General features: G+C 39.9%; 1 protein-coding gene across 1 annotated transcript in view; it reads right to left on the bottom strand.

Annotated features, from left to right (window-relative positions):
• The window catches only part of DIP2C (disco interacting protein 2 homolog C), a 166,119-nt gene that overhangs the window by 102,813 nt on the left and 44,956 nt on the right, over positions 1 to 18,350 (bottom strand). The window contains 4 exon segments of the mRNA XM_019471878.1: positions 3,972 to 4,063; positions 14,125 to 14,322; positions 15,269 to 15,388; positions 16,744 to 16,875. Coding sequence (XP_019327423.1) covers positions 3,972 to 4,063; positions 14,125 to 14,322; positions 15,269 to 15,388; positions 16,744 to 16,875 — 542 coding nt within the window.

The raw sequence follows: 18,350 nt of genomic DNA, 5'->3' as shown, positions 1-18,350 counted from the left end.
GAGACCTTATTGCTCTCTACAACTACCTGAAAGGAGGTTGTAGTGAAGTGGGTGTTGGTCTCTGCTCCCAAGTAACAAGCGATAGGACAAGAGGAAACAGCCTCAAGTTGTGCCAGGGAAGGTTTAGATTGGATATTAGGAAAAATTTCTTCACCGAAAGGGTTGTGAAGCATTGGAACAGGCTGCCCAGGGAAGTGGTTGAGTCACCATCCCTGGAGGTATTTAAAAGACGTGTAGATGTGGTGCTTAGGGACATGGTTTAGTGGTGGACTTGGCAGTGCTAGGTTACATGGTTGGACTTGATGAACTTAAAGGTCTTCTCCAGCCTAAATGATTCTATGATTCTATTCTATGATTCTAAATAACCACGTAAATGGAATTAATAGAATTTTACATTCTAATTTAATCATTTGCTTGAAGTTACCAAAACCAAAGTGGATCTGTGACCAATTCAGATTACCCAGACTTACTATGCCATTACGTCAATCATTAACACATTATGTTTTGTCTCCCTATGTTTTGCGTCATATAACAATTTCATTTTAGGCTTGGACTATTGTCCAAGTGTAGAAGTTTCTGTGTACTTAGAAAACACAAATAGCTGATATCTAGAGAAGCAAACATCACATCCAGAGCTGGCCATATAGCATGCCAACCTAGGCCTGGATTTGTTAAACTTCACAGCTTTAGGGCTAGGGAACTACTTAGATAAAAGAATGCCAAGAAAAGATAAAATATCATAGCAAATCACCTGTATGCTCACTGGGCGCCCTTCCTCCCCCTATGTGCTGAACTGTGCAGCTTACTTCTGTGGGCACTGCAGACAATGTCTTAGATCCTGCAGGGGCAAAGGGGAAGGAGAGGCGAGAGTGCACAGTCTCACTGAGGATCTAGCAACTTAGAGAGTCCACGACTCTCCTTGCAAGGGCAGGGAAGACTACTGCTCTCACTTACTGGTGAACGACCTCAGTGGGTAGATCCTGTCTACATTTTTGTTTTGGTTCAGTCAGATGCACGTTCTCAGCTCATGTCTTAAACAGCTGTAATGCAGGTGGTAACTATCTTGCACGGTCAACTGAAGTGGCATGCAAAAGACATGGCACATGACTTCGAACTTAATTCCTTTGGGCTTGCAGACAGGATCAGAATGTATTATTACAGCATTTTAAAATTTGCTGAAACTACTTAGTAACTCTTGAGTTTTGACTGCGTTGACATCCATAGGAGTTCTGTGTTTCAGTCTCTTGAAGTAAAATCGTCATGTTTTCCTATACGCTCCAAGGTTCAGTTACTGGAGATTAAAAGTGTTTCCAGTGATTTCGTATAGCTTTGAAGATAGTTGTCTCCCATAGATTAACTTGATTTCTTCAAACTAGACGAAATCTAATCAACTTTGTCCAAGTGGGTCCAAAATATCTCTGTTTTTAAGCTGAAGCCTGTAACTTCAGAACTGTTTAGAGAAACTTCAGGGAAAATACATTGCTACTTTATCTGTACGCTTGCACATGAAAAAATCCAACTGCTGGAGATGGCTGTGCAGAGCTTACTGTATGTATTCTCCATGCACATATCATAAATAGTCTCAGGGGAAATGGAAAGGAAGGGCTTTCGCTAGGTGCACTGAGGGGTCGGTAGAGTTTGCTGAGCCCAGCAAACATCCGAAAGATGTTGAAAGATCCCAAAAGATACTTTAAGGATTGTTGGGGTTTGTGTTCGTCTTTGTTTACATACACGCAGCGAAGGTTTGGCTGGGAATCTTTGCAAAGGAGCTGACAGACGTGAAAAAATCTCACTGAAGTCCAGTGGGAATGAGGCATTAACTTCTCCTCCAAAAAACATTAATCACTAACAGACCTGTACCAAATAAATAAATAACGTGTAAAAGCAAAAAGGGATAAGGCTGAAGGAAAACAAAACAGAGAGTGTATATTACCAGATGAGAATCTGGTTATCTAGAAGATATTTCACAGGGCAAGCTTAATTTCCAGGCAGCTGTTTGGGGTGACACAAGGTTAAATTTCTGAAGTTGCTATAGAAGGCAAATGCAGTTCGTCGTGTACTATAATAATACCAGAAACAGGGAATCAAATGCAGGCACATTCGCCTATTTTTTGGCTCAAAGAACCTAAGGAGTGATGTAATAGTAGTCATGAAAAATAGAGATTGTATTGATGGAAGATGCTTTTAAAGGGAAAAAGGCCTTTCTGGATTTTATAGAATATTAACATAAGGAAACAATTACACTCTCATTTCGAAAAGACCAAAAATAGATGTCTGTATTTCATTTAGTATTTAAAAACTACCTTTAACTGTGTCACACAAAATACATTACTTAGAATAAAAAGCCATCTTCAAAGAGGTCAGAAAGCTTTTATGTTATTACAACAGGGGGCTAAAAGCCAGAGTAACAGCCTAGAACATCAGAAGTACAGTAACACCTCATCTTCAACATGAAGTTACTTCAAATGATCATGTTTCTGTTAAAGAGGGATGCTAGGCAAGATGTTTTTACAATGCAAAGCATATGCTTTCAGCACTCAGCTATAAACATTTGTTCACTGTAATCTAGGTGGACTTATCTTAGAAGAGCTGCAATTTGTTGTTTATGTGTCCTGCACTAGCTAAACTTCCAGCTTTCAGCCTGAATTATCCACAAATCCTTTCTTAATGTTAAGAGATGCCACTGGCTGCTGCAGTAAATGAATACGAAGATGGGCAGTTAGCACACAACAGATAGGGAGAGATGCGCACTGCCTGTATGTGAACTTTATTCTTTTTGGAGCTTTCTGGGTGGATTGTTTTGATGTGTACACTTGAACAGCTTGTTTCTTCTGCTGTTGCTTAGAGACACGCTTGTATGTCAAGTAAAAGAGATTCTTCAGATCCTACTCCTGGCTGAATGCCACTGTAGGAAGCAATTTAGATTAAGGATCCTTTAGTTAAATTCTTTATGATTTATTTCAAAAAGAAACATAGGAAGGACTGTCAGATTTCATTTTTAAATTTTTTTTTTCTTCTTTTTTCTTTTGGGAAGCATTATTGCATGCTCTCATTTTTGAAGACCTAAGAAATGTGTAATGCAAACAGACATGTTTCTCACGTGTGGCACAAGAGGACCAAGTGAACCAACAGTCTGAGAATTGCTATCAGACCTTGGGGGAGGAAGACTTAATCCCACCCTCACAACTCTAAGCACTAAGGCAGGACTAAAATTTGCGTTTCTGACAAATTTGTTCTGGAATCTCCATTCCATGGCTTAAAGCCAACCTGGAATGGGACCTGTGGAAATTTCTATACACGCTCTGGCAGAGAAAAGGGGTAGCAGGCTCGGCCAGCCTTGACAGAGGAAGCGGTAGGTTTGTATGTACGTCAGTAGCAAAACCATAGGATGTTCTTGTCTTCATTTAACAACTTCAAGTGTTACCTCTGTAACCCTTGCTCTCTGTGGACTTTACCCACTCACCTAGATTCAGCCTCTAGCAGTAGCTGCCTTAGAGTCAGGAACCAGGAATGGAAATATTCTCCATGTTACCAGTCAGTGTAATTTATTTATTTAAGTGGCTGCCAAAATGTGCTTACTTTGCTTGCCTTTGTCCTCCACAATGCTTCTCTTGTTTCTACCACCTCAACAACTACGAAGTCACTACTAAGTTTTTTACCGACATGACACATCCAGGCTCCATAAGCAAGCTTTTGCTACACAGACTGATGTTTTATGTCCAAAAATCCTGTTCCATGGGAATGTTTATTGTTGATGTTGCCACAACTTCAAGTGAGTACCAGCTCAGGTTATTTATTATGCAATTCAAAACATCTGCCTGAATGATCTGACTTTTTCTGAGTAAAAGGTAGATTTCACCCCCCCCAACATTTCATTCATTAATTTCCTCTGAGCACCCCAAATACCTCATTCTGTCTTTGTCAACGTGGGATCTGAATTATTAGTAATTAAAAATCATTGAGATACTCACCCTGTCTCCAGGTCGTACCATTGGTTCTTGTTTTGTGCCTAATTTATGTAGTATATTGTAAGCAACCTTCATACTTCTGGTCCAAAGTTTGCCTATTAACACAAAATTTGTGAAATTAATTTTAAAATTCTTCTTATGTTTTACAAGATTATTAAAGGGAAAGAATACCTAAGCAGTGGAAAAAAAATAGTAGGAACATTATCAGTTTTCAAACTAAATATGACGACACTACCAGGACTAGTGGAAATATTTAAATACTCATCAGAAGCTTTCTTTGAACTTCTTTTTTTCAAGACAGCAGCATTTTTAAGAAGAAAATAAAAAGTAAGAACACTTTTCTTCATGGCAGAAGTAGTTTTCTTACTTTCTGGCTGGAACATCATCAATTCCAGACAGATCATTGTAACACCCTTAGCTGTAGTAAGCTGGACAAGCCGCGTTTCAGCCCAGGCTGACCTCCAACAGTATTACTCAGGTTTCATGATGGCACTTCCCCCACCCCAAGCCACCAAGGGAAAAAGGAAAGGAGTCCCAAGAAGCAGAGACGAGGAAAAAAAACCCAACAAACGGAAAACACCCCGCAGCCAAAGGGGCACACTGAAGCAGCAGGGACCCTCTGATCCTTAGCACATCCGTATGCTGCATTTCATTTTTCATTCTGGGCCTTCTTCCATTTAACTTGGCTTTTTCTTCTCACCCTCTCCCATATCCTCCCTTCCCTCAGTTTCATTTCACTTGCCCCAGGTACCCTGCCTTTTAACCATCTCTCTCCTCCCTTGCTTCATCTCTCCATCTCTGCACTTAGCTAATCCTGATCAAGACCTTCCCCCAATATTCTTTAAAGAAAAACATCTCTCATCAAGACCTCGTTGGCCACATTACATGCCTTTCCTTAATCCTTCAAGTGATCAGCATCTTCCAACTACACAAGCTCTTTCAGATTGCCTTTGTTTAGAGACCTTGTTACTTCCATTTGAACAATACCGAGCGTAACAGCCCTTGTTCTTGGCTGGCCCCTAGGTACCGTCTTTAAGCGGTATTCAGTCTGACGGTAACAAATCTTTAATTCATGCCCACCAATAACTTAAACGATAATAGGTTCTGACAACGGATTACCTATGGGGTTCAGCAGTTCAGGCTCCCAAACAAGCAGTATTGCTATTTATAACTAAGCCAAGCAGTTGTTATAATAAGTTCCTCCACATCCTGGTTATAAAATGCAATACTACAGAATTATTTTTAAGTGCAAATCTGATGTAAATATAATGTACTGTGAGAAGGCCAGATTTTCTTTTTTTCCTCTTAAGGAAAATTGGAAGGGTCACTGCTGCTTGTTACTGAGAAAGTACTAAATGCAATTACTTCTTATGAAAACAGTAGTATTGTATCATCAAACTATGTTTTGCAAAGTTTTTAATTTATTTAAAATTACTCCAGTATTTGCATGCTGAACCACCTTGATGCTCAGAAATAAACATGACTCAGTTCTCTTCCACTAGAAACTCAGCATGGATACAGGAGTACATCTGCAGGATTAACCCTCACAGCACTGTGGCAGAACTACCTGCATTTGACGGAAAGAAAGTCTTTAAAAGCATCCCAGCTGCTACAGTCAACACTTAAACTTGACAAGCGAGTAGGATAAAAACAAGGATGCGTTAAGAAAGCAAATATTCTTTTTCTTAAAGGTTTCCAACATTAAAGTTTCAGTGGCAACAAACTTAAAAGAGCAATTAGTAATGACACAGAAAATTGGAGAATGGAAATCGAAAGCCTAGCAAAAGCTCTGAATTGCAAGAAAGAAACCATCTTTACACAAAACACTTTCATGCCTGAAATGAACATTGAGTTTTTCTGAGAGACATAAGGGGCTGCTGTGAAAAGTTCAGTCTGAGCTATGGAGATTAAATCTGTTACAAGTCTTAATTTGCATTTGTGATGTATTCACACTGATTTTTCATCTATCAAATGTGCCATCTCACAATATTTTCTTCAAAATCTAAGGGCTATTCATATTAAAGTATTTAGATGCCTTCTTTCAGAAGTACCCGGGTACGCAGTACAACCATCTCTGCGTAAGTGATCTGAGTAAATGCAAAAGAAAGTTTTCTCGAAGACTAAGAAGATTTAAAGGAGTACTTTCCAGTAAAGTTTGAAAAAAAAAAGTCTTTAAATACATTTTGTCATGATGCTCTTTATTGCCAAAATTTTATTTCAGCTTCTGAAACGTAGAGCATATAAGACTGCCTCCCTGATTCCTCACCGTTCTGTTTAAACACACTTCAAACTGCACAAAAAATGCCTGTAATATTTTCTAATGGTCAGAAAAGACTTGAATTTTCTGTAACCACAGCCCTTTCCTGCTCTATTTACTGGTGCAATACCAAACTATGTTAATTAGCCAAGCTAACTGCTTGTGTGTATGGGTATGAAACTGTGGCAAACTGGAACAAAGAAGCCAGTTTGCATTCAGCTGGGAAGGAGCTGGAATATACGGCCTTTCCTGTGGCCCTTAAAAGCTCTGTAACTTCATTCTAACCCTTGCAGGCTCTGCCTGCCCCGGGCTGCTGCCGCCTCTGCTCCAGCACAGGCAGCGGCAGCCAGGGGCTGGCAGAGCCCGCAACGCACCCTCGCAAACAGGCAGAGCAAAGTCCATGCAGATCTTGAACTGGATCGTGTTCAATAGGAAGCCCGTAATTCGTCTTCCAGGTTATATAGCTGCGTTCCAAAAAATAAATTAAAAAAAGGGTTACAAAGGGAGCAGTAATCCAGAAGCTGGAGCCAGGAATGTGTGAATCATCAGGGCCAGATCTGTGGCTGCTGGATGGGGCACAAGATTCTGACCAGAGGTGGACTGAACCGTGCGTTTATTTTGCCACCTTGGCTGTTTGGCCCCCCCAGCGTCACTGAGAAATACAAAGGACTTCGTGACCGCAGGATAAAAGCCCTCAGTAACAGAGGATGTTATAAAGAAGGAAATCTTTGAAGTACTTCCTTCCTTGGTTCTGTCTAGGTTGCAATTCAGTGTAATTCTTTCTTTGCAAACTTGAGAGATTAGACGTTGCTGGGAAAAAGCCGATTGCTAAAACCTCTCCCACAAATCCCGATGCTGCGACCTTGCCATGACCTCCATACAGTGCCACATCTGCACAGCGGGAGAGGGAGGCCTTGACGAGGAGGCCAGCTGTGCTTCATGCAAGGCTTTCGCTCTGAGACAGGGCTTAGCGCCACCGGGCCGACCCTTGTGCGGGGTAAACCGTCTTCGGTACACAGGCTACAGCGGAAATCTGGCTGTTTGGGGCCGCTGAGGATATGCCCCGTTGTCCTCTGCCAGAGTGCAATGAAGCACTGGTCCTCCTCAGATAAACACACTGCCATTTATCTTCTTTAAGTTCTTGAAGTCGGCTTGAAGACAGGAGGGCAGATGTAGGAAACACAAGCAACAGTTCAGTTTAGTAGTGAGTGGACCGGCCTGTGTTTCAGCTCAGTGCCAGAGCTCCTTTCTTCCAGCCATGCCGCTGCAGCAGAAAGCTGCCCTCGGCCCAGCCTCCAGTCTGGCAGAGCACACGCCGCTGGGTGCAGGAACCTCGAGTACTGCTGCTGCTTCCCCACCGTTTCCCCAGGTAAAGACCAGACCCCGTGAGCCCTTCTTCACCTTCCTGCCCGCGTCCCCGCTGCAGTGGGGTCCTTTCAAACAACACTCCTACCTGCCTCGCCAGGGACAGGATTTGTCATTGCAAGGCTCTGATCTGCTCACCAGCCATACATGAACAACTACTTTCTTGCATTTAAAAATGAAGAATTGGTAAGTCATCTACAGAGATACGTCATTAGCGACAGATTTGAGTGTCCAGTGGCGTTTCAGGCATGAGGGTACCCTCCAGAAGGGGCCCAGGCTCTGCAGACCCTATGCCGTGTGTGCCAGTCACACACACACATCGTGGGTAACACGGGGCACTAGGTATTTAAGTACCTGAATTACCCCTGAGTTTTCAGGCCACAAAACTATTTCCCAAACAAAGCAGACTGGTAGGTGTCCACAGAAGAGTTTCCCAAGTTGATTTAGGAAAACAAAAACCCAACATCCAGTTAACACACACCTTGCCACTACTACAAATTATAACCTTGTTCCTACCTCCCATGAAGCTGCTAATTGTGGTGCTGCTTTCCAAGATCTTGTGTAACTCCACAAGATGGTAAGAAATTAAGCTTTTCTCTGCATCTATCATTGCCTAACTTATAATTGCTTAAGCATTTACTGAAATAAATCTTCTTCTTCTGAACATGATCATATCTTCCTTAGCCACTTCTGTCGCTTGCCCAGAGTGCTGCTGCCAGACTTGCACGCCCCAAGCAGCGTGTTTATGCAGGGAGGCCAAGCCACCTTTAACGCTCTTCACACACTTGCTAACTAAGCTGAGTGTTCCCACTGCCCAGCAAGTATCAGCAAGTACTGCTATGCCTCTGAAGCCGAGCCATATCCGGCAGACATTGCGTACGCAGATATTCTCGATAGGACAGGACGGAAAACAGCATCTCGCTTTCTGGCAGCTGTGACAAATACTGTTAACACCTGTGTGGGGCAAGGCACTTTTCTTTTGCTGTTGGAATTTTGATTTAGTTGAATAGTAGCAAATCTACACCAGCAACCACATATTTTACATTTCACTTGTATTCAATCTTGTTCTTGACTGTTAAACAGTCTATTCAGAAGGCAGTATCTTTTACCAACTAAAACTTAGCAAGCTGGAGTGAGTTAATAGCTAGTCCCATCTGGTTAAGCAACACATTATGAGGGTAAAGGAAACCACCAGGTCTTAAAAAACACTAAAAACCACACAAAAAGGGATCAGTTAACAAAAATTAGATGCTTTCCACATGACACTGAAGTAAATCCCCTTCCTCTTCCTTAGCAAATCTGTAAAAGGACTATACGTTTGTGTTGAATGTAAAGAAGGTTATAAGAGAAAAGCTGTATCAGGGAGAAAACCCAGAGAGAAAACAAACCACAATCAATTTCCTTATCATCTTCAGGAAGCTTTTCAGAACCACACAGCACTAACTCAACAAAGCCAAACCAGCGGTCGCTTACCAATCTCCATGCACAGCAATTGCGAGACTGCCAAAGTTTAACTGCAAATAATTTTGTCAAATGTTTATTTTCTCAGTATCACAGTATGACATTTCTTACATTAAATAGAAACAAGAGTATTTATTAAATCTGATGTAAATGGCAAACTTCCTAATGCTATGCAGGTAAAGGGGCACTTTTTCTGCTTTGCAAAATAATAGTCACAGTTCTGCTGCTCTGTTACCCCTTTCTTCATAAACTCTTTAGATCCATCCTGAGCAGCAAATGAAGTTGTTGTCTTTTGGGAGAAAAAATACAAAGAAAAAGAACAAAAATGTTCTGTTACAGAGAATAAAAGACTCCAGACATACTCAGAATAGAGGTAACCTTGCTATTACAGTGCTTGATACTCCAGTCTTAATCATAGATTATAAGACAGTTTTTTTAAAGTAATTTTCGGTCTTTTTATTAAAGAAATAAGGTTTAAAGTATTAAACAATCATAAGATTGATATCTATCTAGGGACTTGAACCATGACTATCCATACCTCTGGAAGCACTGAGTTATTTCAGAGATAAGGACAGTCTAGTTATGTAGCTACTTGGTTAGAAGAGTCTCGATTCCCTCTTTCTCCTCCTGATAATTGTGAAATTCCTGGCCTAGGAGATTCTTGCAGCAAGAGGATGTGGGGGGCCGGGTCACATACCAGGTGCAGCTGCAGCTTGGGGTTGGCTATTTTTGGTCTGTTGTTAAGTTTCAGCCATCTCAGGGTATCTCCAGTATAAGCTACATCACCTCTGCTAAGACAGCATGACTTTGGCCTCAAAATGTTTACAGTTGCATTGAGTATTTTTTTCTATGGGCAATTCATTTGAAAAAAATGCCATTTTTCAGGCATTTCTTTCTCCACAGAATCCAAATGGATAAAGAAAAAATACTTCTCTACCCAGAGAGCCTTCTCTGCTCTTTTTTGCTAGCCTTGCTGTCTCCAATGGGCCTCTGATGTGGGAAACAATATATCGGAGCTACTGAAAATGGTTTTTAAAAAATCTGATTACAGAAAGTGTTAGATAAAGGAAATAAATTAGATTCTTTGAATCAGATGTAGTTAACTGGTACTCGTTTTGTTGTTTTTAATAATGGTTACAATAAGAAAGCTCAAAACTTGCTCATTCCCAAATGACTTTCAGCTTTTTACTTTTTCCCCAGCCTTTCTGATTCCTCCTAGAATAATCATTTTAAGTAAGAAAAGTAACTGTGATAGCATAAGTACTATATAGGATTCAATTGTCCTTTATTCACGTTTCTCCTCTAAGAAATCACTAAGCGCTTCTTTATTAATACCAACAATACCAAAACCAGATGCCTGACTACTCTGATTAAGTTTGTCTGAGCCAGAAATTGTCTTCCTTTTCCTCAAAGCACATATTAGGTTTCTAGTCAGAGTTCAGACCTACATAAACCCCGATAAAGACATCTTTCCTTCCCATATCTCAGACATTTCGATTTATGCATATTCAGTGATTTCATTTATAAAGGGATTGTGAATAACTTAACTAAGATGTTCTCCACTTAACCAAGTTCCCAGAGGAACAAAATATTTGAGAAATAAGTAATATTCATAGTGTTTCCTTCACTAGAAAGAGTTTAAGAGTTTTGAGTACATTAAAGATTACAACTGGGGCACTGAGAACTTCAAGAACTGAGGCAAACAGCTTCAAAAACTTGCTTGAAAAAAAGATCAAGTCTACAAGTGCAGTTATTAATTTCTTCTATCTACAGTAATCTGAGACACATGGAGGAAAACAGTCCTGACATGCTATAATGACAAAAAGCTCAAAAAACGTGCCGAAAAAGACACAGGAGATACAAGGCTTTACAAATTAGATGAATTCCTGCACAGGAATGGGAAGGCAGAGATTATTTTAAGCAACAGCTGAAAGAATAACTTCTTTAAACTAGTTCCCCTTTATGGCACAACAGCACATCATGATCTAGAGCACTCACCACTTAAATCCACACTAACTGTATCATATCCACATCAGCCACTGTCAGGTAGGGACATTCATTCCAGTAAATCACACAAGGTAGTCTTATCACACCAATCTACCGCTGTCTGCCACGGCATATCACAGCTTGGTCATCGGTCTGACCGCTCTCAGATGTCTCTGGACAGGACAGCAAGAGACTTGTGAGGAAGGCTTTGGAGAAGAATTTTGTGGACTCTCAGGGAGCTCCTTTTCAGCATGCAAGGCCACCAAGGGGAAGTATGAAAGCATCCTGGATAGATGCAACAGGCCAACACTGCATTTTTCAGGGCCAGAGAGAGTGTGCTGTAAGAATCAAGACTAAGGTGACAGATGGGATGAGATTTAGCCATGTAGATGCAGCAAAAGGTCTGCATTTGAAAAGATTTGCTCCCAAAATAACCTGCAAGGTTTGGACACAGAACAGCTGTACAAAACTAAAGAAATGTCCGGGTCATGTATGATACTCAAGTTACAGCCCAAGTGACGGGCAGGACAGCAATATTGTCTACAATGATCCACAAAGGAGGAGATAAATATGCTTGGTGTTAAGGGAACTCAGTACTCCTACTCAGACGGGCTGTGACCTAGCTGACAGCTACAGAGACACTCCTGGAATCCAGTTTGGAAAGATGGAAAGAAGTCTAGAATAAGCAGGCAAACCTGCATTTGATCCATGCAGAGACAAGAAACTGGAGAAGATGCTGTGTATGAAAAAAGTAGGGATCAAAAGACATCATGTAGAAGCCTCCTCTTAACTGGGAAGTTGGAGGATGAATGAAGAGGATTTCCATGAAGATGCAAGAGGGTGTGAGAAGAGACTGAAGCAGAAACAGTAAACAGAGGTACAATATTCAAGAAGAGGTGCGTAGTTACCATGTTGGTAACATGTCAAAGACTGAACCTCTAGAAACTTAGAAGTATTCTTAAAACTCTTGAATATTTGTCAAAATAGTGAACGTATGAAAAATCCTGGTAATGGTGTTTCCTTAAATTGGCAAAGAACCTGAAAATAACTGTGACGTACAAACTCAGAGGCTACTGAAAGTCCTCAATGTTGATATTTTAAAGTTTTAGTCATCTGATCATAGCATGCACACATGGAAATGAAATGTCACATTAATACCATGTGGTAGGATTGCCGGTTAAGTTCATCTTTCAAAAGTTTATTACCACCGGGGCCAGTGGAACTACGCACAGGGATAAAAATTCATGAATAAGAGTGCCTTTGCTGAGTTCAAGGCTTAACGTCTATTAATGTTCAACTTTAAAAAATGTCATGCCCACAACTGCTAGCAAATATTACAGACACGAAAGGTGGAATAGCTACAGAAAAATAATTTATAAAGTCACCAATAAAATGGCAGGTAGCTGTCATGTTAACATTTCAAAAGCAGTTATTTAAGAAAACTGCTATGGCACAGTGAATGGACATTTCCCATGAAGAAGAATGTCAGCTTGAAATCTAGCTAGCAGAGAAGAATTCACTAAATCTCGTATGAAATATTTTGGTTTGTAATTTCTTTTATCTATTAAAAAAAGGGAAAAAAAAAAAGAAAACAAAGAATTTATTTTTTCTGACCTCAGGAAACTACTGAAAGGCAACAGCAAAAACCATGTCCTAGAGTGCTGCCAAATGAAACTAATGAAAACATGAATTCTAGTCCCATTTTTCTCAGGATTTGTACAATTTAGAAGAGGGGTTTGGAAACAGTTAGCTTAGGACAGAGAAGCAGGCTAGGTGGCTCCGTGAGCCACGTGGATGAGTTCCTCAGGTTGATTTGGTCAGCCTACAGCCCTTCAGGCGAAGCAGGACATATGCTCAGACTCTCTAAACAGAATCCCCTATTCAGAAAAATGGTCTGATTCTCACTAACATCTTAATTTCCTTTCCTGTCCAATTTATTTAGGGCATTCAGTAGGTGATACAAATTGCTCTTCTGCAAACATGTAATTGCAAACTTTAAAATTCTTCTCTAGTACCAAGTAAATGTCCTTAAGGAAGAAAAACATTGATCAATGGTGAATCATATGTTTGCCCCATAATTTAAGTAACTTCTTAACTCTAAGGTACCTGAAGGGAAAATGTTTCATGCATGACCTTCAGTTGCAAAGGTTCTGTTATGCTTTAAAAGTCTTTAAACATATTTGCAATGCCAAACTTGCAGCAGACATCTTTTTGGCCGGGATCATCACTCAGTCTGACTCCTGAATGGAAAGGAGCATTCAGCACTGAACAAAACAGACAGACCTCTATATCACAGCATGTGAAAACATTCTCTGCACAGAACTCTAGGTCCCTATATCCATATCAATAGCACACGGAAATGTTCCAACTTGCTTTCAAAGTTTGACAGTTATCCATCATAATTCCTTTGAACATCTCCCAAATGTCCCCTGAACATTTCAAAATTAGAAGCTATATGGGAGTTATTTGTCAGAGATAGCCTTATGTTTATTTTTATTTGGCCTTTCTTGGTTGCAATAGATTGTCAGGCAGTACACATTGAACTATATCAACATACCAAAGATCACACTGAAATATATCCCGGCAAATCTATTATTTCAAGTGGGTACATTTGCTAGCTGTACAACTACTTATCAGGAGGAATAATTCAAATCACACTTACTACAATGTCAGTAGAACACGTGAAAAAAATCCTATTTTAACTTCTTCAGGAAGCTGGTGCATTTTGTATACCAGGTTCTGCTTTTGCAGAACAAAGCCTGGGCAATATCCAAGGGCAATGGATTTAGACATCAATCTTCAGGAAAATCTGTCCTAGGATGTATTCCTATTTAAAAGGTGGTTTTAATTTATAATCTGTGATTCCATGGGTGTATCTACTCAGCTCTTTTCCTCTTTGTGACATAAATCATACTATAACATCTCAGCAATCCATACTCAAAAACCAGCAGCTTCAGAATGGTCTTACCCTACTCAGAGAAGGAACAGATGCATCATTGGAGGGCTTTTTTCATTGTATATTTATGCATTTATACGTAGACACTGTATACAATATATAAAAGCACAAGGAGTTTAAAGAGTGCTCACCGTAAGTGAGAATATACAGTGGTTTCCCATTAGTATCCATAGTGGTTAGGCAAGGAGCTTTCGGTGAGATGGTCCCCCATCGCTGCAAAGCTGCTTCCAGAGAAGGCGGCCAATTTGTAACCACACCTAATTGTTCCCCACGCATAGCCAACATCTGGGCTCCTTCTGGCTTTGGCTGGTTTGGATCTGGCTGTTGAACTTATGATTATGAAAAGATATACAGTTACCATGTAAATTCTATACCTTGTGTACACCTGTGTAACCAAGAGAGTAAGTTACCTTTGCAAAATACCCTGAAAATAATAACATGTTAGAAGGTATTGAGAAGCAACAGAGAAATATAACAGAATAATTAACTTTTAACTTTAACAGAGATCAAGCAACTGAAACATCTCAGGAATGTATGTGCTTACGCTTACACTAGCTCTACAAGCAGCGGAAGAAACTGCTGGGGAAGCATGCATATATTTATCTTCAAAATAATCAACCTTTCTCTATTCCTAAAGAGAGATGGAGAATACTTTTTCCTGGCAAAAATGCAGTAATGAGATGAACTGCAGAACTACTGAAAAAATGTACTTTAACAAGTCATCAGTAACACACTGATTTAAGTCATGTTCTGTTACGGTGCTTTCTTATAAACTGCTATGAAGACTATTTAAATCTCCACATCCTGGCAAATCTTAATTCTCAAAGCACTGGCCTCTTTAAAAAAAAATTCCATCTATTGACTTTATCCTTGTTTCTGTCTCACATTTAGTTCATTTTTTCGATGCTTCTCTGTTATGCAAAGGATGCGCAAAACATTTAACATGCTCCCTCACTGACAGTTTTTCTCATATTGGTGTTCAAAAGCAATGGCTGTAACCCACAGCTGAATGTTCTCAAAGCAAAACTTCCCTCCGCTCCCTTCTGCCGTTTCTTTGCAAGCAGAACCAGGAGCTGAGCAAACAAGAGAGACTTTTGACTCTATGGCACTACATCCAAGCTCACTACAAGCAGATTCACTAAATACCGATGCTTTTTGGTACTTGCCAGTACAGGGAGGGCTTACTTAGCTTTCTAGAAAGTCAATGTGCGAGACAAACATTTTACAGAGTTTTAATAAGAGATCCCCAAACCTTTTGAAAAACAGTCATTTTACCTTCTAACAATTCCTCAAAGTCATCTACAAAGAACTCTCGTAATGGTGGTCGTTTGGGCCGTTTTAGTGTATTGACCAGCTGCTGAATCTTTGCTGACACTCTGCTGCTCACTGGTACTCCTGCAGGACAGGGATCAATGGAGACATCAGTCGACTGCTATGCTGAACGCCACCAGACGTTAAGTGGGGTAAGAAAAAGTCTAGGACTGCAAGGCTGCCACAACTACAGTTTCATGCTATACCGTGACTCAAGTGTTCAACATTAAGACATTAAGATCATTTCAGCAAAAAGGAACAATGACGCCTAGTTTAAATAAAAACAATACAACAATGTCAGAGTGAGCTTGCAAAATTAGAGGGGAAACAGCACATAGACTGAGGGAGAGAAGCACAGTGGAAAAACCCTCCCTACAGCAAATGTCAGTAACCTTAGAGAACTCTTCTAGGTGGCATTGGCAATGGTCAGTGAGAAGACAGGCATTGGCTCTCCCCATGATCACTGGTCATACCAACATTGTCTGACTAGACCACAGGTCAGCAAGGAGTGTGGGTCATAGGCTCTGCCCCATCATTTATGCTGGGTTGCTCTTTACACTGTAGTGGACATCTGTCCAGTATCCATCTTAAACATGGTTCACATCTTTGTATCACTTCAGCATGACCCTGTATTCTCTGAACATCCCTACAGCCAATCCCACCAGCCAGCAATCTCCAAAGGAAGCGTGCTTGCCCATACAGCACTTTAAAAAACACAATTCTGAACAGGAGCATGGGGCAAGGGGCACTTTTATAATATAATCCCATCAATCACCTCCCCCTTCCTTTTCCCTAGTCGAGTGCAAAGCCTCTGCAATGTTCATGTCATCTGTTCCTGAACTAATAGCTTTCTGTCACTGCATTGCAGGAATTTCAACTTCCTACCCTTCCATAAGGTTGGCTCCAAAACTTTTACCAAGTGGTTTTTAGAGCTGAAGCTGCTAAGTTTAGATGTGATACACTTGGTCAACAATTCCACACCTTGCTGAAATATTGTTTAATAAGTTTTAGAAAAGAGGAGCAGTAAATAAGAAAGGTTTTACAAATAACTGTTTTTCAAAAAAAAAAACCAAAACCTCAGAAAATAAAACTTCAAACACGTCACTTTTCAAGATGTAGCCACCCTAGCATGTCACTTTCTTTGCCATTTAAAAAACAGACTGGCTGTAACCAGGCAGCATGATAAAAGCAGATCTGAAGAGATTCACTGCTTTCTTTTGCCAAACAATTTCTACAGGGAATCAGCTCTGCTGATTAAGAAATATTTCTCTATGTCAGCTTCATTTATACCAGTTTATTTTAGGACTGTAAAGATGCTGCAACTTTATATGTGTTTATAAGTGAAAAGTGTCCAGAAGAAACAAAGAGCAGATACATACAGTAACCACTAAACGGGTTACAATACTCAAAAAACCAAACAGATTTGCTTTGTGACATACCATCACCAGTCTCCATAAGTTCAGCGTTTCCATACTTTGGTGCCACCCGTGCCGTTGATCCTTGTGGTCTTTCTACTTGTATTGAGTGTTCTGAGGTGTAAGTGGTAACATCTGGAGGGGCAGAATGATTTTCTGTGAAAAGTAAGTTAAAAGGTTTAACCGTGTACCTCTAGTGTTGAAGGGCAGAAAAGCAAAGGGGAGAGGAAAGGATACCATTTTATTTTTTTTCCCCACATCTGAACAGGCATTAAAGTTAATGCACAAAATGAATGTATACAACTATAATGTACAGCATGATTTTAATAAATAAAGTTTCCACTGATTAAAACAGGGGCTGTATATCTGCAATCATATAAGCAATAGGCTAAAAAAATGATACAACTAGGTTGTAGGTTCTCCACTGACATTTAATTTTATACTAAGTTAAAGCTTGTGAACAGCCTCAAAAAGAAAAGACCCAGACAAATATACTTCTTATAGATTATTGCATCATTTTTTCTAAATAAAAAGAATACAGCATATCGTCAATCACTTGCAAGTGCCAATGCATATTCCTTTTATAACCTCTGTATTTTGAATGCGCCAATTTTAGTTAAGAAAGGAATTTGTTTGTATATTAGGAAAAAAAATCAATCATAGCAGGGTTGGAATCCAGGGGAAAGAAATAAAACGTAAAGAAACATGAGCTTTGCATTCTGCATGGACACTTGCTTGTCTACTATTTTTAGACAGAGTTATTTCAATTCTTCCGCATAACAAAGACTTGCCTTCCAGAAGGCAAACACAATTTGGTCTGACTCATGCCAGCCCTGCTAAACAATTCCACAGAGCTAATCCTTCTCTTTCATAGCCTGGTAACTCAGCATGCTACCACAGTTTGTTTTCCCATGTTTTCAAGTCTGAGTCTGTATTACCTACGTATTTGTACTATTTTTGTGGGTTGTCTCATAATTTTTTTCCAGGTTTTTATCAGCATTACAGTAGATGGAGATAAATACCATAAGCAAATAACAACTTCTCTCTCGATTGACATAAATGAACCCCAGCAGCCTCTGAGATACAAAAGAAGGCAGGTCTTCATTCTGCTGCCGTTGAAGTGAAGAGAAATGCACTCCATTTTACAATAGGGTAAGAGTCTTTAAAAATGAAAAAATTCTGCAAAAACTTCATCTTGTTCCAACACTATTTTCAAGATGTGCTTTTTATTAAATCTGTCCTATAAGCATTATGGTGCCGTAAGTCTACTGTAACACCAACTTCTACAGTAAATTTCACCTCAAATGTAATTATAAAGCATTTTCATGAGTCTTGAACTTTGTAATTCTTGTGCATTCAATCCCACAGTCATGCACCATCAACACAGATAACTAATTTTTATGGCTACACATACAGTAACAGGATGTTAGATTAGATGTCTATTTTGCATACTTCTCATTTGAAGGTAGCATTTGATGGACAATCATCATGAAGAATGAAGACATTATATTAATGTCTGTAGTTGTTATTTAATGTTTTTATTCATGAACATCATAAGGACTCAACCTTATCACTCAACCACAGTATCTGGTTGAGGAAAACATGAGATGGCTTTTATCGTGTGACTCAAA

Source organism: Aptenodytes forsteri, unplaced genomic scaffold, assembly GCF_000699145.1.
Source record: "Aptenodytes forsteri isolate BGI_AS27 unplaced genomic scaffold, ASM69914v1 Scaffold257, whole genome shotgun sequence".
In the NCBI taxonomy this organism is placed as follows: Eukaryota; Metazoa; Chordata; class Aves; order Sphenisciformes; family Spheniscidae; genus Aptenodytes; species Aptenodytes forsteri.
This window is presented reverse-complemented; position numbering and strand designations above follow the sequence as displayed.